The 23,587-nt window shown below is 44.6% G+C and overlaps 1 protein-coding gene across 7 annotated transcripts in view; it reads left to right on the forward strand.

Annotated features, from left to right (window-relative positions):
* The window catches only part of Dlgap1 (DLG associated protein 1), an 809,018-nt gene that overhangs the window by 478,042 nt on the left and 307,389 nt on the right, over positions 1 to 23,587 (forward strand). For all 7 annotated transcript variants that reach the window (XM_029531372.1, XM_029531368.1, XM_029531376.1 and 4 more), the window contains one exon: positions 20,074 to 21,117. In XM_029531372.1, the coding sequence (XP_029387232.1) occupies positions 20,143 to 21,117 (975 nt within the window). In that variant the 5' untranslated portion in view covers positions 20,074 to 20,142. The remainder of the gene's footprint in view (positions 1 to 20,073; positions 21,118 to 23,587) is intronic.

Raw genomic sequence — 23,587 nt, forward strand, 5'->3', positions numbered from 1 at the left:
TGTCACATGTGCACTCACACACAGGAATATACACTACATAGGCACACATATGCATGGACCCTGTCACATGTGCATTCACACACAGGAATATATACCACACATGCACACACATGCATGGACCCTATCACATGTGCACTCACACACAGGAATACACACCACACATGCTCACACATGCACATGCGCACACACACATAGACACAGAGAGAGAATTTGTCAGAAGAATGGGTCATTTTTAAAAGGCAAAGCTGGAATTACATCAGAGGATGGAGATCTACCAGAGCCTTCTACTGATATCTCACTCCATACTAAGTGGTGGACATGCCTCAATGTTATATTTATAAGGAAAATGTGTATAATATATGTATTAATAATATCCAAATTATTTCCATAATTTCTTGGGTTCCTCCTGCTATACAAGTATATTTCTATATACTTTTGTATACATTTTAAAGGTTGCTTAAATATCTACACATAAAAGGAAACAGATTAACATAATAATGTTAATAATCAGTAACAAACAGGATTGCTGAGAAACCTTACAAATTCTCACATATTCAGGAGTCCAGAGGAACATACCGTTCATATCAAATGCATACGGGGGAGGGTTTTGTCCATTTTATGCTTTCTGTATAAGATGTCAGTAAACAAAAAAGTATTTTGAAAAACAATGAAGGATACATACCCTATGAAGATGTTAAAAAGAAAACAATCAAAAACTTAAGATCTCTCACGTAGCAATTGTATAAATTATCTTCCTTTGTAGAAAGCTAAGTAAGGGTGCTTCACAGCTCTGCTTCATTGTGAGATCTGTTTTAAAACACTAATTCATTAAATGGTTGAATTATGTGAAGTCAAACTCTCCTGATTTGAAGAGCTCTAATGATCATAACTGCAGACCCACTGAATGGCAACCTAAGAGGACTACACATGTTATGTATGTGTATGTGTTATGTATGCTGTTATGACTATGGCGACTACAGTCCAGGTCTATTGAATGAGGTTCTGGGGAGACAAGACAAAGTCTTGATTGGAAATCACACCAATAAAGGTTCCCTGAGGTCAACACTCATCTGTAGGATGAAGTCTTTAGATATGACTTGTTTTTGCTGTTGTGTTATTTGCCAAAGTTTCTAAGCATGACAGTATTCCTGAAATCGTTGCCTAGGCCAATTCAGTATTACTGTAGTTCTGATGGAATATGTATTTTCTATTCCTGAGTAGGGGAGTGGTTATGATGCTTTTATTTGATCGAGAATCTGTGTGTCCAGATAGGCCATTGTCCCCAATTGGTTTTTTGGATCTTTCAATAAAGATGCCAACAGTTAATGGCTGGGCACGGGGTGGGAATTCTTAGAGTTGCTCCAGTAAGATGCAGAGAGGAATGGGAGGAAATCACCATGACTCGGGGGAGAGGGATGAACAGGATTAGAGCTGCAGAAGGAATATCAGCCAAAACATAGGTGTAAAGAGAAAGCAGCCCCACCCCAGAAGGGCCACCCAGAAGCATCTTGGGCAGCAGAGACCAGTGGACTTCACAGAAGGTAACAGGGCAGCGAAGTTAAAGGTAAATTTAGAAGGTTTTGAGCTATGCATGTTAGCTGTGGTAGGTTTAGAAGTGCCCAGCCTTTGAGTTAGTCAAGGCATTTTAAAATTAACTGGTGTGTGTGTGTGTGTGTGTGTGTGTGTGTGTGTGTGTGTTTCCATTTGTGGACCAAGATAACTCCTGGGGGTGCACACATGCAACTGACTAGGAACACAAAGCTGTATAGTAAACACTACACACTACATTCCTGTGACAAAACACCAACTTAGAAAAGTCAACCTTTAATTTGGAGCGTATGGTTTCAGAGGGTTAGAATCCATGAGGGCAGAGCAAAGGCTCAGTGGCAGGAACATCAAAGAACTTACATCCGGATCTACGAGCTGAAGGCAGAAAGAAAGAGGCCGGGAATGTCATTCTTTGAGATCTCAAAGCCCACCCCTAAGTGATCCACCTCCTCCAACAAGGCCACACTCTCTAACCCTTCCCAGGTAGGCCCGCCAACTAGGGACAAAGTATTCAAAAGTATAAGCCTGAGGATGTCATTCTCACTCAAAGCTGCCCAAGATATCTGGTATGAAGCAAGCACACAAGCAATGTTAGAAGTGGCTGTCGTGAGAGGGTTTTCTTGGAAGTGTACTTTCATGCTCACATCCCACTGTGCTGAAAGGAAGAGTCAGCCTGAGAAGACAACAGACATCCCAACCTCTGCCGTTGCCAGGCGTCAGCCAACAAATTCCCAAGCCAATAGGATCAACCTGTAGTAAAGACAGAGCTTACTGTTTGTCTTCATGTGGAAAGCTAAGAACGTGTCGTGCATGCAGCGTGACTCGTCTGAGGTTTGGCAAGTGCTGCAGGTTCTTCTCTCTGCTTCTGCTTGCTCATCCATGTGTTTTTTATGTTATTATACTTGTAGTACCATCTCACTTTTCTTCCCTCTAACATAAAGAGATTTATGCTAGACCATAATATATCAACTAATTTACATTTTATAATTTTAAATACTATTACATTTATCTCTAAAAGAGAAATGTGTTTCCCATGGCCAGAGTGGGTCAATCATCATGTTCACATTCTTAGTGAAGACTCTGTTTGGTAGGGTGTGTGCTATGTGTCTTTGACCTAGGTGACATTCATAAGCACTACTCACCGACCTCCCATCCTTCTTAATGTCCTTGGTTATCTCCACTTACCTACTAGTTCAATCCCTAAGGCCTTTCATGACCCATGTAGAGTTGGGATTGGAATTCTACATTCTAAAAAGAAGAAATAGGGTACCTAAGGAAAACTTGAAGGGTTCTGCTAAATCTAAGATACATATAGGTGCTCCCTCACAGGCAAAATACTGCCAGGGCTTAAAGCACAGACAGAAAACTTCCTGGGAGTCAGCTAGAAAGGCCTATGGATGCAGGAGGACTTGTATGTATGGGCTTTCAAAGTTGTCAAGAATTCTGCTTTTCCACTTAGAGAGAGAATGGCAGCCAGAGACCCACAGCCCAAGAACCACAGCTAGGCAGAGATGGCCCAGTAACCACAGCTGTCCACATGGTTTCTACAGTAGATCTTGAGGTGATGCATTGGTTCTAACATTCCCTAAGCCAGCATTTAGAATGTCTGAAGGCCCCTCTTTATTTGCCAAGTGGGAGGGAGTCCCAGCATATTTACAAGTACTAGTGATACTAGTACATGGGGCAGTGGGGTAGGGGTGAAGCTCCAAATCTAGTTGTAGTAGAACAAACATGGGGTCCTACTGTAGACCTTATAGAAACTTGAAAGAAGAGAGGAATTATGGAGAGACCCCCTAATCCATTGAACACACATGTACTGTGCACCTGCCCTGTGCCAATGTCCCCAAGACAGGCATCATCTACATTTCACCAGCTTTCCACAGTTCTAGCTGTCATGGATTTCAGTACTCCCTCACTGTTTTTCTACTCATTTTCATTCATTTCAATATATTTATTGTTTACAAAGAAATTGAATGTCACTTCTATTAGCCTTGCCATTTGAGATAAAGGCTAACTATGAGAATGAGAACAACAGACCAAAATATTTTATTTACTTCTACTTAAAGAAATATGCAAAACAGAGCATCCATCCACGAACAGGGATTTTTGTGCTTTGACTGAACTGGTTCGACTGAGAAAGATCTGCAATGCAGACCGCTGGCACCCAACTACAGAGACTGCATGCTCACTGCAGTGCAGATAAAACTGCAGTGGAGTCAGCGTGCTCACTGCAGTGGGGATAGCCTGTTGGCTGTAATAGAGACATCATGCTCATTTCACCCAATTGCTGATTCTCAAACTCTTTGCTCTCAGACAGCGTTAGCTCTGGGAACTGAGACTGCAACGGAAGGTGTGTTCTCTTCATGATGAGCCTGAGTAAGAAGAGAAGCATGCACAGCAAGGAGATGATGTAGTAGCTCAGGGTGAAATGTCACTGTGTTAGGACTGGCTTAAGGGTTCTGCTGGCCACCAAAGATTTTGCGGGGGACAATCTTATAAGACGTCTGACACAGTTCAATATAGTTTAGTGTTAAATCTTACTTCTGGGTTTTAATTTAATTCCCACCCCTTAGTAGCAAGGGTGCTTTCTTCATATTGCCAAATCCTAGAGGCCCGCCTTCAGTGTCTAAGAAAACCAAACCAAGGGCAACATTTCTAGGCTGAACCTAAATACCACATACAATGACAGTAATGGTGTAGGATGAATAAGCATGACTGAGGCAGGAAAGAGCATTTCCCATACAGAGGAAATGAATGCTGTCCACAGCATCATAAAGGGAGAGCAGACGGGGATGCTAAAGAAAATTATGTCATGTAGTGATTGTAACCAGGGAAATAATGGGTCAACAAGGGCTGGTGGAGATGAGGCTGGACCATACAAGGTGCCTAAATGATGATGCTGGTTGTGGTGGGGATGAGGCTTGACCACTCAAGGTGCCTCGAGGACGGTGGTGGTGGTGGTGGTGGTGGTGGTGGTGCTGGTGGTGGTGCTGGTGGTGGTGCTGGTGGTGGTGCTGGTGGTGGTTACTGAAATGCACACCATTTTTCACAGAGAACAAAACAGTATGAGTTCAGCAGGTTAGAAAGATTGTCCAAGAGTAGGAACAAAGAAGGCACCATAAGAACCTTTGTACTATGTGACTTTCTCTTTAGCCTTTTTTTTACTGCCAGTTTTCGCATAAAAAAGGGATGTTCCAAGGCAGGAACTGTGACCACCCATGTTAGAAGAGGGCTTTCTGAGACTGGATTCCTTTGTCTCCTGGCCAGTCCAGTCATGTACGGAGCCTCCTACACCCCCAAAGGTTTAATCTTTCTCTCTTACAAGTCTTGGAGAATACATCTAACTCATCTCTGGGACCTGAAAGTGAGTCGAGAGGCTGGCGGGTGTCCCTGACTGGTGTATTCATTGTTCGTTGAGCACTTGCTCTGTGCCTAGCACTGAAGAAGAGGCTAGATTGTCCTTTTGAAGAAAGACAGAGCAATGTAAAAATAATGGCTCTCTGTTAACATAATCCTTAGAAGATGCTAAAATGCTAGTTCTGGGAGACTGGTCCCTGAAAGGACAGGAAACAGGACAGAAAGGAGAAAGAGCAAGGGTGGAATCTGATGTGAAAACCGAGCAGTGTCAGGCCCTGGTCAGTGTCCTGATGAGTTCCCTCCGGTGTGCAGCAGCACATGGCAAAGGTAAGCCATGTTGCTAGTTAGACCTCAAGTCTCTGATAAAGGCAGCATCAGATGTCTTAGGTAGGGTGTTACTGCTATGAACAGATACCATGACCAAGGCAACTCTGTAAGGACAACATTTCATTGGGGCTGGCTTACGGGTTCAGAGGTTCAGTCCATTATCATCAAGGTGGGATCATGGCAACATCCAGGCAGGCCTGGTGCAGGAGGAGCTAAGAGTTCTAACATCTTCATCTGAAGGCTGCTAGCAGAAGGCTTCCAGGCAGCTAGGATCAGGGTCTTATAGCCCATACCCACAGTGACACGCCTACTCCAACAGGGCCACACCTCCAAATGGTGCCACTCCCTGGGCTGAGCATTTGCAAAGCATCACAGTAGGATGTAGTTTGGGAGTGACCCAGACAAATTCTCAAGTCCAAAACAAAAGTAAACCTTGAGAGGAAAACTCATGTTAAATAATTCAAAAAGTGATTGCCTCAACTGAAAGGTGGAGAAAGCTGATTGTGTTTAAAACAGGTGATGGGGCCATTTTGTAAAATCCAGCCAGGCCTCACCCTAGCACATCCGCGGTAGGACGTAGGGCCAGAGCCACCCAGACTTTGGTTCATGTGGCTCATTTCCTAAGCCGACAGAGGTTTTTGTTAACACAGAAATGCACTGCTTCCTACTAGGAAACAATGTCCACACTCTCCCCCTCCTCCCCCAGTGCCCTTGGAAGCTGCTTCTCAGTGGACTTCCATGCCCAGGGCTCATCCTTACCACAGTCACTCCTGCGGGCTAGGATCACCCATGCTGAGAGCTCTGCTGCAGTTGCAAGCTACTCATTTCTGTGGTGGGGAAGTGAAGCCTCTACTCCACTTTAGAAGGAAAGTCACCCTGACACTCATGTAGGGAGAGAAAAATGCTCTCTTTAAAAAAAAAAAAAAAAAAGTATTTATTTTGTACGCATGTGCCTGAGCTGTGTGTATGTGCACTGGGTCGGCGTAGGAGTCTGTAGAGGTCAGAAGAGGCATTGAATCCCCTAGAATTGAACTTGCAGCCGGGTTTGAAGTAAAGGCCGTTGCCTTCAGAGATACAGGCAAATGTCCCCAATGGTTTCCTTCAATTATTGCTATTTTAGCCCGAGAGCCTAACTGCTGAGGAGAGGGGAAAAAAAAAAGGTTGAATGGCCTCCTTCAGGCAGCTGCAGCCGGTGTGTGGAAATGGCTGAGACAGCAGGGTAGGCTCTGGCCATCTTCATTAGCCCTTGCTCAGCGCTCAGCACACAGCTCAGGTGTGCGTCGCACCTGTATGGAGAACACGCCATTTCTAGAATAATAAATCTCACTTTATGTATAAATTAGTACAAGTTAGAAGGGGAAAGAAAAGTGTTTCACATTCGAGGGACTCCTAATCGTGTGTTTCTTTGGCTAAGCCTTGGTGAGTGCGTATATTTGGGGGCTTCCCTGTGGAACCCTGAGGAGAACATTGGTGAGCCCCTTCTGTGCCTGGTAGAGCTGCATGCTGTGCAGAGGGAGAGGTGCATATAGGGAAATAATCTAGAGCGGCTATTCCCAGAGCCTAGTGAAAGGAGAAAGTGTGTCCAGTAAGCTCACATAGGAGTGCTAGTTCTACAGAAAATGCACTCAACAGATGTTTTCCCAACACAAATCGTTGCATTTCTCAGGCCCTCGGTGCGGTTACAGGGCCAGTATGAATGTGGCCATGGACTTTGTTAGTCCCTGGGAAGCAGCTCACAAACTGTTAAGAGTGGATCCAGGTGGCAGCAGGGTCTTAACAGGTCTTCTATCTGACTCCGATGCACACTCCCGTTTGAGAGTCTCTGAGACGTTCAACCGGTGGTATCCTGAGCGGGAAGACACAAAAGACAGGGAAGACAGAGTTTGTCTTGCTGCCCCAGTGTGGTGTGTTCCCATGAAGGCTTGCATGGCTTACAAGATTGCGTGCATCATTAAGAAGAGCTTAAGGAATTTTTTTTTTTTTTTGATCTGGAAACATCCTTGTCCTACAGGAGCACTGGATTTCCAAGATGAAAGGCAGATTCTGAGGACGCAGATTGGCTAATACTAAAACCTGAGGGGGATTCCCCCATACACCTCATTCAAGTCAGTCCTCGGTGAGGCACTCGATGTCCCTACAGGGAGGGACAGTGGGCCTATTTAGGGAAGGTCCAAGAGCAGTTCCATGGAAGGATCTCAGTCGAAGCATTAAATGATGTCAGGTTTGTGGGTCTCAGGGGCTCTGGCCAGTTCACTGAAGTAGTGTCAAAGCCTTATTAAAGGCAGGGACGGAAGCAATCAAAACTCCAGAGGAACCACGCATGGTGGCACATGTCCGTAATCCCTGCTCTAGGAAGCAGAGACGGAGGGTCACTTCATGTTGCCAATCTGGTCCATACGGCAGGTTCCAACCAGTCAGGGCTATGGCTACATAATGAGAACTTTGTCTCTAAAACGAAAAACAACAGAATCAGAAGAAAGATGAAGTAATGAGATTTGAAAATACAGACATGCATTCACACCGCCCTAAGAACCTGTCGTCTGAAGTTTGCAGCGCTACTGAGACTCCTAGACTGAGATGGCTCGGAACCCCTTAGCGTTTGCATCTTCCAGGATGTTCTTCCCGATAGCTTTGCACTTGCCACATTACATGTGTGGCATGGACTGACAGCACTATTCAGTGGCCTATGAGATTCTGACTTGCATTTTCCTGTGACTGTCATGTCTATGTGATTCTTTTTTTTTTTTTTCAACTAAATAATTAATTACATAAGGCCTCTCAACTCCATGTTTCCTTCAGCCACGTAATGTTCCAGGGCAGGCTATGTTTGTACCTACTCAGAAGAAGGAATGAGAATTTCCTTGAGGAAAAGAAGCAAGTTGTGCAGAGGCAGGTAGCACTGACCACAAAGCATCTGAGGATGGGACAAGAAGTGCTCTGTAGCCTTGCCAGAGCCTAAGAAGGGCTGAGGGGTCAGGAGACAAGGCTGTCTGCAAGGCACATGGCAAAGGTGGAGCTGCCTACCGTGGGCCAGATTGAAAGATTGGCATTATTCTATGAATATAGGGGAACAATTAAAAGTTTAAGAATGGTATAATCAAATAATGAATAACATGATAAGCCTGCTGTTAAAATTACCAAAGACTGTGTGTATGTGAGTGTGTGTGTCTGTGTGTGTGTCTCTGTGTGAGTGTATGCATGGGTAAGTAAATGTGTATCTGTATGTGTATGTGTGTGTGTGTGTGTGTGTATGTGTCTTTGTGTGCCTATGTGTATGTATGTCTTTTTATGTGTGTCTGTGTGTATGTGTGTGCATGTGTGTCTATGTGTAAGTGTGTGTGTGTGTGTGTGTGTGTATGTGCATGTCTGTATGAATGTGTGCCTGTGTATGTTATTGTGTGTCTCTATATGAGTGTGTATATGTGTATATTGTTTGCATGAGTGTCTCTATGGGAGTGTGTGTGTTTATGAGTACGAATTTGTGTCTCTATGTGAGTGTGTTATGTGTCTGTGTGTATATGTGTGTGTGTCTGTGTGCATTTGTGTGTGTGTGCATATGTGTACGTATCTGTGTGGGTGTTTGTGTGAGTTTCTCTGTGAATGTGTGTGTTTAAAGGAGATAAGAATAATTATCATAAAATACTAGTTGAAAGCATTGTACATTCAAAATTTACTAATTCATGGTCTTGGGTAAGTCATTTAATTCTTGAAAGTCTATTTCTTTATCCAAAGAGTATTAAAAAACCTCCTTTACACACTGTCTAAGGGTTTTATTGCTGTGAAGAAACACCATGCCCACAGCAACTCTTATAAAGGAAAACATTTAATTGGGGCTGGCTTATAGGTTCACAGGTTTAGTCCATTATCATCATGGTGGGGAGCATGGCAGCATGCAGGCAGACATGGTGCTGGAGAAGAAACTGAGAGTTCTACATCTGGGTCCACGGGCAGCAGGAAAAGAAGACAGTGAGTCACTGGGCCTGGCTTGAACTTCGAAAACTTCAAACCCTAACCCCCCCTCCCCCAGTGACACACTTCCTTCAACAAGGCCATATCTTCTAATAGTGCCAATCTCTGTGAGCCTATGGGGCCATTTTCATTCAAACCACCACACGCCAAGTTTTATTTTTCTAAATTTCAGTTACTCCACAGTCAACTCCCTGAAGTACTGAGTGAAGATTTCCTGAGTGGTGTTGGCTTTCCTGAGTGATATTCTGAAATTCCTTGCCTACTTCATTGCTCCTCGTGTATGAGTTGGTCCTTTCAGGCAGCGTATTCATGCTACATAAACCACCTGATCATTAGTCTCTCGGTCACTGTCACAGATATCAGCTTGGGTCTTGAGTGGTCCCAGTATCGATAATTCTTATTTTACAGGTTTAAATAATTCCCTAAAGGGCAAGAGTAGAAATACTGGCAATCTGGTTTATGCCAAATAGAAGGCATTAAGTGTTCCCTTTAGGTGAAAAGTTGAAACGTATTGGTATAATAGTGAAAGGAAAATAATCACATGCTGAGGTTACTAATGACTATTATATTTTATGATTGTTGATTTCACATTGTTCCCAACTTGTGTAAGTTAAACCCAAGTGTGCACAGAAGAAACCACAGCTTATACAGGATTCGGTGCTATCAGAGGTTTCAGACATCTATCAGGGGTTTTAGAATATACCCTCCTTGGATATGTATAGAGTTCTAGAGAACCTACCACATGAGATAATTTAATAACTACCTGATACCATACACTTGGAACAGTCAGAATGTACTGGTAGATAGCTCAAAGTGTTTACTTGATAGATGATCATTGGCAGCACAGACCCTTTCTTTTTACTCCGTTGGCTTTTTATCAGCTCTTTTTTCAGCCAGGTCCTCACAAATGAGGGACGAGCGGGTACAAGGATTCAGAGTGGCCACAACAGAAGAATCTGGATGGTATTCCTAATAGGGTTTGAGAGTAGAGTGGAGACTTTGCACTAGTCTTGTCTCCAGGGATGTTCGGCAGCCTCTGTGTGAAGGGACACGAACATGTTGACATCTTTCTCTGATTTATATTGTCCAGAATCAATAAACTATATCCCAGAGCAGAGGAAATGACAGAACGTTTGGCCTGCTGTGTCCCTTGGGCTGGTAAGACTGGAGTTGAGGAAGTAGAAGCAGCGATGAGAGCAGCTGGCAGGGACAGGAAGATCGAGAGTAAAGGAATTTGAGACAGAATGGAGGAAGGACGTTGATAATGAAATGTTAAGAATCCTCCACTCCTTTTACCATGCTCAGTGCACAATGTGCACATAGCTTCTTGACAAATAATTGATCTATATGCATTGATTGGATGTGGTTCCCTACCAGAACAATAAAAGGACATGTGGGCATAGGGAATGATGCCTTTTGCTAGCTAATTCTCTCTGTCAGAACTTTGATAGTAAGTCTTTAATGCAGAAACAAATCCTTCTCCACCCACAAACATGTTTCTAATGTTTAGTGGAGATGAGTTTGTTTCAGATTTAAGATTGGGTGTAAGAATCCTCAAGAGAAGAGAAATTGGCGCTATGATAAAAAAAAAGAAAAGAAAAGAAAAAGAAAAAGAGTAAGTTGAGTCACTCAACAAGCGGTGATTAAAGTGTGGTATTCCCATAATCAGCCACCAAACGCAGACACTATTTCATATGCCAGCAAGATTTTGCTGAAAGGACCCTGATATAGCTATCTCTTGTGAGGCTATGCCAGTGCCTGGCAAATACAGAAGTGGATGTTCATAGTCAGCTATCGGATGGAACACAGGGCCCCCAATGGAGGAGCTAGAGAAAGTACCCAAGGAGTTGTAGGGGTCTGCAACCCCGTAGGTGCAACAACAATATGAACTAACCAGTACCCCCAGAGCTTATGTCTCTAGCTGCATATGTAGCAGAAGATGGTGTAGTCAGCCATCATTGGGACGAGAGGCCCCTTGGTCTTGCAAACTTTACATGCCCCAGCACAGGGGGATGCCAGGGCCAAGAAGTGGAAGTGGGTGGGTAGGGGAGCAGGGCGGGGGGCAGGCCTAGGGGACTTTTGGGATAGCATTTGAAATGTAAATGAAGAAAATATCTAATAAAAAATTTAAGAAAAAAAAAACTGTCCCCTGAGGGAAGCAAAAGGGAGAGGCTGCAGAGTCAAAACTCTGAGTTCCGCTAACCCGAACAACAGGAGAAGCCAGGGAGGCCTGTGTCACCAGAGGAAAGTGCGTCTTTCAGACACAGAATGGCTGCTCCTCTCACCGCCTCCAAATGTCTGGCCATCTCCTTGTCACGGAAAGAGGCACCAACGAGCATATAAAATCTGAATGTGTGTGCATAAGGTATCACACACTCAACACATAGTCTGTGTGAGGCCATAGGAAGATACCTCAGCCAATTCCAATGGGGTTAATGCTGAAAACTCACAATATGCCTACATGAACAGGAGCATCAAGCCAGCTGGTGGTAAGCCCAGCTTTGACGAGGGGCTCCCTTTAGAGTGTGTGTGTGTGTGTGTGTGTGTGTGTGTGTGTGTGTGTGTATAAGTTTTCTGGGCTACCGTGTTTCTTCCACAAACTGCTATTAGATCTCAGCCACACCAGGCAGGGAACTGACTGCCTAGACCAAAAAGATTTAGGAGACATTTTTTTTTCTTTTATTTATTCCCAGAGCTTCATGGATTCTGGACTGATTCCTCTCTTCACACCTTCTCCTTCTGCAGATCCAGTAGCCTCGCTGTCCTGTAGCTTAAATAATACACAGCTCTTCCTTCCTATAGCATTCCTGTAGATGCTCCTTGCCTTGACCTTGCCTAAGCTCACAAAATCCACTGACTGGAGATATTTCCACTTGACTCTCTAGAGGGAACATCTGGCTCGCTCAAGTGAGCCTCTGCACAAATACCACCCCCAATACACCCCTCCTCCCCAGAGTTTAGTTTTCAAAGTCTGCTCAGTCAGTTCAGGAAGCATGGTGATTGCCTCAACAAACCCAGCCAGGGTGTCCTCAGCAGATGCTGTGGGTGGGAGAAAACTTCCCAAGTGCAGCTGCTGACTGAACGCCTCTCACAAAGGGACCTCGCTACAGGCACACTGAGACCTCGGAACTCAGGAAATTAGAATTGTATTGCAAACTTGATGAGAACAAGCAATGGAGTTGTAAAGGGGATTATAAAAGGAAGCATTATTCAGAAGTGTGTGTGTGTGTGTGTGTGTGTGTGTGTGTGTATGTGTGTGTGTGTGTGTTCTGTGTACTAGCTTCTCTAGTGCATGCTCACCAAACTCTTTGCCGACAAAGAAATGCAGACAGAGCACACTCGGTTTTTATTTGTCTGTTTCCATGGCTTTTTCCAAGTTGCCTTGTTTGAGATGCCTTTGTTTCCAATTTCCCCACCTTCCACCACGGCTGCTTATTATCCCACTAAGCAGCTCTAGTCTATCATGAGTCTTTGTGTAGTCCTGATTAAGCAGTGGCTTGCAAGTTGTTTTGCTCAGCTTTTGGGGCAGGTTCCGATGCCTCTTCCTCTTCCCTTGTCAATATTCTTGAAAGCAGCTGTAGCCCCAAAAGATAAGGTATTACCTTCTCTACAGTACCCCTGGAAAGAACACTTATTGACCACTGCTGATCATGGTGATCAAATTCTTCTGGCTCATTACCAGAGCATCCATCTATATAAGCTTAGCTGAGACAATTGAGCCTGCCCTGGAAAAGCCAGTGAGAGCAAGCCCACAAGGAGTGGGCCCCGCTGGTTCCCTCAGAGAAAAGACAGCTTCCTCTTGTCTAGCCCAAATAAACGTGTGTGATGGTCTGTATATGATTGGCCCAGGGAGTGGCACTATTAGAAGGTGTGGACCTGTTGGTGTAGGTGTGGCCTTGTTGGAGAAGGCATGTCACTATGGGTGTGCATTCTGCTAGCAGGCTTTAGATGAAGATGTAGAACTCTCAGCTCCTCCTGCACCATGCCTGCCTGGATGCTGCCATGCTCCTGCCTTTATGATAATGGACTAAACCTCTGAGCCTGTAAGCCAGCCCCAATTAAATGTTGTCATTATAAGACTTGCCTTGGTCATGGTGTCTGTTCTCAGCAGTAAACCTTAACTAAGACAATGTGCACACAATACAATTTCCCACCTCAGTCATCTCCACATAAACTCTTCTACTGAGCTTCTCCACATAAACTTTTCTACTTTGCTCACATGGTGCTTAGTCCACAGTAATCCTAACAGTGGCCCAACAGCCTTTCTCAAGGGCTCATCCCCATCATTTGACTCTCCAGCGCTGTTCCAAAACTGCCTTTCGCAACTTTGGGAGGTGACCATGATTTGCTGCTGACTGTGACTAAATTGGAGAGGTTTCCGTTGTTTGTTTTGGAACAATACCAAATATTTTTGTGCAAGAAATGCACCCCCCCATTCAAAGTGGTATTCACAAATAAAATCAAACCGCGGGTGATTAGGATAGCAATTGATGTTAATGAAAAGCCAACGTACATTCTGTATGTATAAAATGGCTCAGCATTGTGCTTTGAATAATTGGAGTATTTCATACAGTGTGTACTCAAAGGTGCTTCACTAACATCTGATTTCTTCAGGTATACAGATCCATATTTTTTTTTTTTTTTACTTTAATGAAACACGTTAGGCTGGGTGCTGATAGCTCACAGGTCTGGAGGCTGCTCATAGAACTTGCTTCTATTGTAAGTACATCTACTATGTACTTATTACTGTGGAAAAGGTGCTAGGGGAAGCTGGATCCTCAACAGAATTTTGTTATTGTTTCTAGAAAAATGTATGGAATGTGTTCCAACTGGTAGGAACATCCTTATTTGGCTGAGAGATCAGGAATTGACAGCCAGGTCATCATGATACTCCTCTAGGGTGTCCCTGCCTCCCCTCCTTTCTTTTCTCATGAAATAATTGTTCCTTTCGACCTTCTGGTACCCCCCTACCTTAAATTTATTCCATTAAAGACAAGCACTGAAATCTTTAGGGCATAAGCTTATATCGCTCCCTTCAACTGCAAGGTATGCTTTTGCATCATGCCACGGCTTCCATAGCTTCTGTGACTGGGCTTCAGCCACTCAGTCTCATTCAGGTAGCAGTTCTCAAGGAAGTGGAGCGGTGGTAAAAATCAAATAGAAGTCTGTTTCCTCTCACAAAAAAAAAAAAAAAAAAAAAAAAAAAAAAACCAAGATGGCAGGCTAATAAGGTACTCTATGGTGAAGGGAACCTCTATTCTGTATTCTGTCCATGCGTCCATGCTCGTTCATACATAGTATTCCCACCCTGACACAAGATCACTGCTTGACCTGCCCTCAGATCTGCCTTCCAGTCAGAGCAAGGGTGAAGGAGAACAACCTTCACTTCTGAGATCTTTTCTACAAATAGCATATGCCATTTCCAATTAGATCCCATTAGTCAGAATTAGTCACCTAGGTATATCAAAGGACACCGGGAAGCGTGGTCATGATTCGAGGACTAGGTTGTCCTCTTTGATATGGGGGGGGGGTCTTTTATTTCTTCTTAGTTGAATATGATAATCTGGTATAAAAGTCACAGGCAGATTGAGGAACGCCAAAAAGGTAGTGTGACCCTGTAAGAATCTGTAAAGGTTCCGTCTTCCCACTGCCTTCTTAAACCAGAGCATGATGCTCTCTGTTCTCTCAGGCAGGGGCCCCCACATTGTTTGTGACATGATTTGTGATGGTTTGCCTGCCATCCCTCACGGAGTTAGATGGCACAAGGCCTCTGAGTGACTGTCCTCCACATGTAAAAGAAAAATCAAGACAAGCAGCTCTGAATAAAGACGTGCCCAGAAATCAAATGAAACAAAGAATCGCCCTCTTTGCAAGGGTCTTTTCCCCTGTCCGCATCTTCTAATATGTAGCTGGCGTGTCTGTTTCCTTGGTCTCAGACATCACCTGGGGATTTTCCTTTGCAGTACGTAATCATTCTTGCTTCAGCTATCAATCTGTGCAGTAAGACTCCTGCTCCAGGTTCACGGAGACTCAGCGAAAACAAGGCGCCTGTAAGGTGAGGTAAGCTCACCTCAAGGTCCCTGGTAAAGCAGCAGATTCTCCAAGACGAGCCTGAGGACGTAAGATCTGATGGCACAAGTGAACCTCCAGAACAACAAAGAGTAATTTCGAAGTCGTAGTGAGCAAGAAAGAAAGAGAGGTAATCACGGTAGCCATAGAAACCCTCACGAAGACACGTTGACCACACACGGCAGCCTTGCTCGGAGAGAAGGCAAAGGAAGCAATTTCCCTTTCTATTCTCGGAAACTGTTACAGTCAATTGAAAGCTAATTCAACCACTAGCTGCTCTGTTCCCTGAGAATGCATTAAATAAGGAGAACCATGAGGTATCTTTTCTCATGGCTAGATCATCTCTTTCTGAGGAGATCATAACCCCTTCAGCCAGTAAGGATTCTCTGCATACATTTGATCATGTTTGCAGTAGCAGGCCCTACATTTTGCACACGAGCAAATGCTCAGTGAATGCTGTTTACGGATGCTGTGGGCCACACCACAGGTGGGAACACAGTGGTATATGTGGGAGCCACTTAGAAACATCAATTAGCAGGGCAATAAACAGGAGTCCCAAAGAGAAGTGTGCTAGAAAAGGGAAGGTGTGAGGATTGCAGAAAGAGAACTCAGGATCTGCAGGGGTAAGTGTAGGCCACAGTTATCTAGGCATGGTCAATGACATTAGGATGTTACATCATCTGCCTTACTCAACAGGAAGCCGCCAAGTATGCTGCTGTAATTTCTAACCACATATTGATCTGTTTCGTTTTTTAAAATGACAAGAGGGTAAAAGACGGCATAAGATCTTCTACAGACAGAGACAAGCTGACAATTTCTTGGCCAGAAAAAAAGAGATTTAACACTCTTAAACGTTTCCGAAAGCACAGTGCCATTGTTTTGACTTTGTCTCCCATGACGCAGAGCGGTGGCTCCCAACTTTTCCTAATGCCGCGACACTTTAACACGGTTCCTCATGTTGTGGTGGCCCCTGTCACAAAATTATTTCCCTGCTACTTCATAACTGTAATTTTGCTACTGTTATGAACCAGGATGTAAACATCTGGTTACTATGCAGGATAGCTGATATGAGACCCGAGAACCACTAGCGTAGAGGCAAGTTAGTAAAAACTCCGTGTCCCTTCACAAGCGGGGAGAAGGAAGTGAGCTCCTGTGTTCAGCCCTGAAATCTTGTTAGCCTCTTAGGAGGTTTGGGTGCATCTCACTATGATGAAAACAGCACATTTAAAGTTTGGTAAATACCACGCTGCATCTGTTTAATCGGCCTACATCATCATTAGTTACATCGTTTAGTGTAACTCATCCTTCACAGTTGTAAATTCATTATTCACCCTTCGTGTTCTGTGCCTGTCTTCAGATACTGTCACATTCCATAAAATGCTGCCCCTGGAAAAGGCAAGCTTTGACTTCTCTAGAGTGCTAAGGACTGAGGGTAAGGTGTCTCCCATGCTAGGCGAGCCCTCTACCACCCAGCTGTTTCTTCAGTTCTGCCTTTACTGTTAGATCCATATTTGGAAAAAAAAAAAACAAAAAACAAAACAAAACAAAAAACTGCCTTCAAGGATACATGCCCAATAGAGAGAAGCTTTCTTATAAGTTGGCCTGCACCCTAGCTTTGCTAAGGACCTATGTTTAACAAACATCTAAATCTCTCTTTTTGCAATCATGGGTTCCTAAAAAGCTTGTCCAGGCTTTCCTTTTCTGTTAGTACCTCTTCCGTGGAGAATGTTTTCTTTATAAGCTTTCGATAGTCCGAATCTTTCATGAATTCCTTTTTGTGTCTTTAGTGCTCCTCCCCCCCCCCCCCCCCCCCACCCCCCNCCCCCCNCCCCCGCCTCCAGACAAACCATCTTTGTATAGACATCCTTCGGTCATTGGGCCAGAAAAAGTTCCTAGACTGTAACTTTCAGGCAGATAGAACTCAGGGGCCATGGCAAGGCAGAAGTAGACATCTAAGAGGTGCAGGAGCATGTCACCTGCCGTGTTCAGCCTCACTGATTCCTAGATGCCGGGGATTGTCTCCTCCCTGTATGGCTGCACTGCCACATCTGCACTGCCCAGATGCTTCTTGAATCACAGTATGGACCACTCAAGGAAATTCTGCATGCATGCATTATCAATGATTAAATCTTTACAATGTACTTGAGACTGAATAGATAAAGCGAGTATCTACATCCGTCATTTAGTAGCAGACTAACTGATTTCAAACGGCCAGTGGTTAAAATTTCCCATCAGTAGTTTTGAACTATTCAGCCGTGAAACTGGAGACTGGGTTCAACCCTAGACACCAACAGGACAGAAAACCAAGCAAGCAAACAAAACAACCAATGAGAAAACAAAAACCACAGATGAAAGAGTGAGGAGCTTCCCAGGGCACAGACAGAAAAAGCCAGCCACGAGCTCACCATGCCATGTGTCCTCTGGAAAAGCCAAGCTCTGGCCTCTCTAAAGCCGGTGTCTTTCTTCATGAGGCCAAGCGCGTGCATTTTATCCGACCCCTGTGTGCTCACTGGCCATTTATCTTTCCCTTTTGAGAATCTGAAATGACATTCTTGAATTGGCTTTCCAGAACAATGCTTAAAATGACAACTTTTGTACCGTGGGAAGCTTTGAAGGAAAGAAGTTTAAACACTCCGTCAGGGCAACCTCAGTCAGCTCCTGAAGAGTGTGCAATGCTAAAGTCAAAAGAAAAATGAAGTCCCCTGCTGGAACCACAGCCCGTTTCCAGAGTTGGGGTCAACCTGATTTGAAGTCAGTGTGAGTTCCCACTGCAGGATCTGCAGGGGTAACCTCTCCTACAGAATAAGCCGAACGTGAGCAGAGACTTCCATTCACATCTTTAGGACCAGGAGCCTCTCTCTCTATTCTGCTTTCACTTAGTCAAAAACCTTAAACAGTGTGTGAGCTCTTCTTTGCTGAAGTGAAATAACCAAGAAAATCAACTTAATAAAAGAAAAGATTCATTTTTGTTCCATGGTCTCGGAGAGAGAACACGCTAGATCACTTAGCCCTGTGGGTTTTGACGTGTGGTGGACCACCACCACATCATGGCAGATATACGTGGTGGAGGAAGACTGTTTAATCCCACAGCTGCCAGGAATTAAGATGAGCAAGAACTATGAGCCAGGCTGCAGAGATGGCTCAGCGGTTAAGAGCACTGACTGTTCTTCTGAAGGTCCTGAGTTCAAATCCCAGCAACCACATGGTGGCTCACAACCATCGGTAATGAGATCATATGCCCTCTTCTGGTGTGTCAGTGTGTCTGAAAACAGCTACAGTGTATTCACATATAATAAATAAATACATCTTTAAAAGAAAAACCTGTGATCTTAGATCACAGTATCCCCAATGACATAACTTCCTCCCAGGAGACTCCATCTAGTATCCCACCAGTAACACTGAAGGCTAGCAACCAAGTCCTCAACTGCTTAGGACTGCTTAGGATCCAAACCATGGTAACCAGAAGGAAAGATGGCAGGAGACTCAGCCAATGCACTTTCTTAGTTACTGTTTTTTTGTTTTGTTTTGTTTTGTTTTTTAAGATTTAGTAATTGTCTGTATGTTAGTATTACTATCACTGTCTCTAGACACATCAGAAGAGGGCATCAGATCCCATTACAGATGGTTGCAAGCCACCATGTGGTTGCTGGGAATTGAACTCAGGACCCCTGGAAGCAGCAGCCAGTGCTCTTAACTGCTGAACCATCTCTCCAGCCTTCCTTCCTTACTCTTTGTTTCCAGGACACTCAGCTCTCTGAGGACAGAAATCCATGGGCAAGTTTCCCCACATCTCTGATCTATTTGATCTGCAGCTGATCAATAGGCAGGCTTGCTTGGGTGCTATAATTATTCCTTCAGAATTTCAAACAGAAAGCTGTGACAGACAAAAGATACAAAGTTACATCCTAAAGACTTAATGGGCCACTGGCTTGTTTTGTTCTTTCTTTCTTTCTTTCTTTCTTTTTAATATCTTCACTTACAGAATGCTTTCTTTGTGCCTATAGTAATAGCTTGTACATAGACAGAAAGATATAAGAGTGACACTAAGCCAGGCTGCCAGGAAGTTTAACTGGGGAAAGACAACAATCCTGTGGGCTCTAGGGAGTGGACATGAGATGCCATAAAATCACTAGATCATAACAGGAAATGTTTTCCTCAGAAACCTAGCCCTTTAGATATGCTAAATCTGTGATTACCATGTAAATTGGGGCCAGAGGCTGAAGATGGCTCTTGGTTCAATTCCCAGCATTTGAATCTGGGCAGTTCACAACCACCTGTCACACCAGCTCATACCCCAACACCTACATATAATAAAACAATAATTAAACACCGTTTTAAAATCATGTAAAGGATTGAAGAAAAGCAAAAGAAAGACACATTCAGCTACTGGGATCATAAAGGAAAAAAGTTACTGTGTCAAAGAACTTGCGAATGACTTCCACCCAGTGTGGTGATACTTAATGATCTCAGCCTAGCGTGCGCAGTGATTTCAGGCCAGTGCCGGTACTTCAATGTAATCCCATCCCTCAGAGACTGAGGCAGGATTGAGTGCTCTATCCTGGGCTGTGTAGCAAGAATCTGTCTCAGAAAATAAAATAAGATGATATTTCACAGTTTCCTTGACCCAGGGGGAGCCTTACACCCTTACAAAGGTGAGAGAGACCTTTCCGATAAAGCATGAACGCTGCTTTTAGGGACAGCCTGAAGTTCCCCAGAAACCCATCAGGAATGTGTAGTCCCAGAAAAGGGCAGTATATAGCAGTGCCAAGGAAAACACTAACTCCTTTGTTCTTCATTCCTCAGGTCTTTGCCCAAGACGGGTCTGGAACGTAACGGGGTTCTCATGACCCCTGCGATTGCTTCCAGTCAGCAATGAAAGGGTTATCGGGTAGCCGCAGCCACCACCATGGGATCACCTGCGAAGCAGCCTGTGACTCCTTGTCACACCACTCAGACCACAAGCCGTACCTGCTGAGCCCCGTTGACCACCACCCTGCGGACCATCCCTATTACACCCAGCGGAATTCTTTCCAGGCCGAGTGTGTGGGGCCCTTCAGCGACCCGCTGGCCAGCAGCACCTTCCCGCGCAGGCACTACACCTCGCAGCAGGAGCTGAAGGACGAGAGTGCCCTGGTACCACGCACACTGGCCACCAAGGCGAATCGCCTCCCCACCAACCTGCTGGATCAGTTTGAGAGGCAGCTGCCCCTCAGCCGGGATGGCTATCACACACTACAGTACAAGCGCACCGCTGTGGAGCATCGCAGTGATAGCCCCGGCCGCATCCGGCACCTGGTCCACTCGGTCCAGAAGCTCTTCACTAAGTCTCATTCCCTGGAGGGGCCATCCAAAGGCAGCGTCAATGGGGGCAAGGCTAGCCCTGACGAGTCGCAGACTCTGAGATATGGCAAGCGCAGCAAGAGCAAGGAGAGGCGATCAGAGTCCAAGGCTAGATCCAATGCTTCTAACGCCTCCCCCACCTCTCCCAGTTGGTGGAGTTCAGATGACAACCTGGATGGTGACATGTGCCTCTACCACACGCCATCGGGTGTGATGACCATGGGCAGGTGTCCTGACCGCTCCGCTTCCCAGTACTTCATGGAAGCCTACAACACCATCAGCGAGCAGGCAGTGAAGGCTTCCCGGAGTAACAATGACATCAAGTGCTCCACCTGTGCTAACCTGCCAGTCACGCTGGATGCCCCGCTTCTGAAGAAGAGTGCCTGGTCCTCCACTCTCACCGTGAGCAGAGCCCGAGAGGTTTATCAGAAAGCCTCGGTGAACATGGATCAGGCCATGGTGAAGTCTGAAGCTTGTCAACAAGAGCGGTCCTGCCAGTACTTACAGGTACGTACTATCTATGTTAAATGATAGATGCCGTAAAATTGTTCATGACTCGGTTGTGTGGGCTTTGCTCCTGGGTTCTAGTCTTGGCTCTATTCTGAACTGTCTATATCAACTCGGCCAGATTATTTGCCATTTCAGTGATTAATTGAAGCTACCAGGAAAACTGAAGGAGACACAGTCAACCAACTTCATTCATTTCTATTTAGCTATTAGATACGGCGCGGCGCTCGTGTCTTCCTTGTGGCGGTAATTATCTCCAGCCTGCCCCACTTCCAAGACACAGAATAGCAGGGTGATGCCCTGCAGAGGTGGAAACGGAGGCAGTTTGGGGATCTGCTAAGCACAGCTGCAGAAGCCCAGGACCACAGAGGAGAAGAGGCGCCAGGAAAGTAGCAGTGCAGTAAAATACAATTAGTGTTAGCATGTAAAGCCCACACACAGCCACGGAGCAGGCAGCTCTTCCCTTTCCAGTTCTACTCCTATTTCCCCTTCTGCCTCCAGCTCACTTAAATGAGATTCACCTGGATAAAAATATCAAAATATCAGCACGGGCAGGCAGAGCTGTCTTCCCTCTTTTCCTGCCTCCAGGATTTTTTTTTTCCTAAGACACGCAAGACTCCACATAATGACCCTCGTGGGTTCCCGGTCCCGCCCCTCTTTCAGAGCATCCATTTGTCTTTCTTTCCTGCTGTCCCTATCTTTCAGTGAAAGTTTTTACAAGACCATAAAAGCATAACATAATCATCTCCATTCTCTCCTTCAGAAAAATGCAGGGAAAAATTCTTCGAGGGAGAAGGTGGTCATGTCCCCCCCCCCCAATTAAATCCTTTCTGATAAATAGAGTTTTCTTGGGGATGCCTGTCCTGAGCCCTGAGAACAGTCTAGGCTGACGCTGCTGGGCAAGGACAGGGACAGGACCCAAGCTCAAAGTTTAACAGAAGCTACCGTGTCACAATGCATGTTCCTGTTTCTCACTGGAGGTAGAACTGCATTGTTTGCTGCATGACTGTTCTCTGTATAAACAGATCATCAAGAAAAGCTGGAGAGATTTCTCAGTGGGTTAAGAGCACTGTTCTTTCAGGGGATCCAGGTTCGGTTCCCAACACCCACACAGTGGTTTGCAACCATTTGCAACCCTAGTCCTAGGAGGCCCAACACCCTCTTCTGACCTCTGCAGGCACCAAGCACGCACACATGGCACACATACATACATACATACATACATACACACATACATGCATACATGCAGGCAAAGAACTATTGGTAACTTTCGAGCTAAAAAGGTTCATCGAACCCACTTGGTATAGAAAAGAAAAAGTGAACTCAAATACAAGCTTAGTGGGTTATACTGTTAGCATGTGGCAGAGGTAGGACTAGAACCCAAGTCTCTACATGAAATGACCATTCCAAGTTAAGGATTATAAGGTAAGGATTTAGAAATGACTTAAGCATATATGTTTTATGCTATATTGAGAGCACTTTGATAAAAAGAAAATAATTGTCTTGAAGAAAGGGTGGGAAAGGAGATAGAGATGTCCTAGAAATTGGCATGTTTTCTATGAGAAGACTCCAATAATAAGACTGTTAAAGCCCTTTGTTGCGGTGGGGTAGGCGAAATGAGAATTAGACTTAAGAAGGTTGCCATCTGTGGGTCTGACACCAGCCATTGTTCCGTATGCTCACTTGTACTTGTACAAAAGTTTACATTCTCCATCCTGAAATTTATTTTCCTTTCTTCTTTTTATGCCTTTTAAATTCAAAAATCTCAAAAAAGCAGTAAAGTGTACAAAGACAGACAAAAGAAAAAGAAAATGGATGTGACCCACAGCATCACTGCGCACTGGACACTGTGGTGAATGTGTTCCATTCTCGTAACTGTTCCAAGAGCTGGGTTGATAAGACTATCTACAAAAGGAGAAATGAAAGCTTTAAAAAACTGAGGTGCTGGGCAGTGGTGGCGCATGCCTTTAATCCCAGCACTTGGGAGGCAGAGACAGGTGGATTTCTGAGTTCGAGGCCAGCCTGGTCTACAGAGTGAGTTTCAGCACAGCCAGGACTACACAGAGAAACCTTGTCTCGAAAAACCAAATAAATAAATACATAAATAAAATAAAATAAAATAAAATACTGAGGCATTTTGACTTATGACCTGAAGGTTATAGGGCAGAAACTTGGGTTTATCCCGTACTTCATGCAGAAGCTGAGTCGAAAGGTAGGGGAGGAGGAAGTAGAGTCATTTTAAACATTCTGCAGTAACTTCAGAATGAATCTTTAAGTATCAAATGTGGGACTTAATATGGGGCATGTCAGTGGCTCTCACACTGTCATGACCAGAAACCTCTACTTTCAAATTACTTGCCTTCTTTAGGCTAGTTCTTTTAAATAAAATATTTAAGCAAGCTATAAGAAAAACTGGAGTGAATCATCCGCTCACATATCTGTCACTTGCTTAGGCACACGGAGGCCAATA

This window comes from Mus pahari, chromosome 18 (assembly GCF_900095145.1).
Source record: "Mus pahari chromosome 18, PAHARI_EIJ_v1.1, whole genome shotgun sequence".
Lineage (NCBI taxonomy): Eukaryota > Metazoa > Chordata > Mammalia > Rodentia > Muridae > Mus > Mus pahari.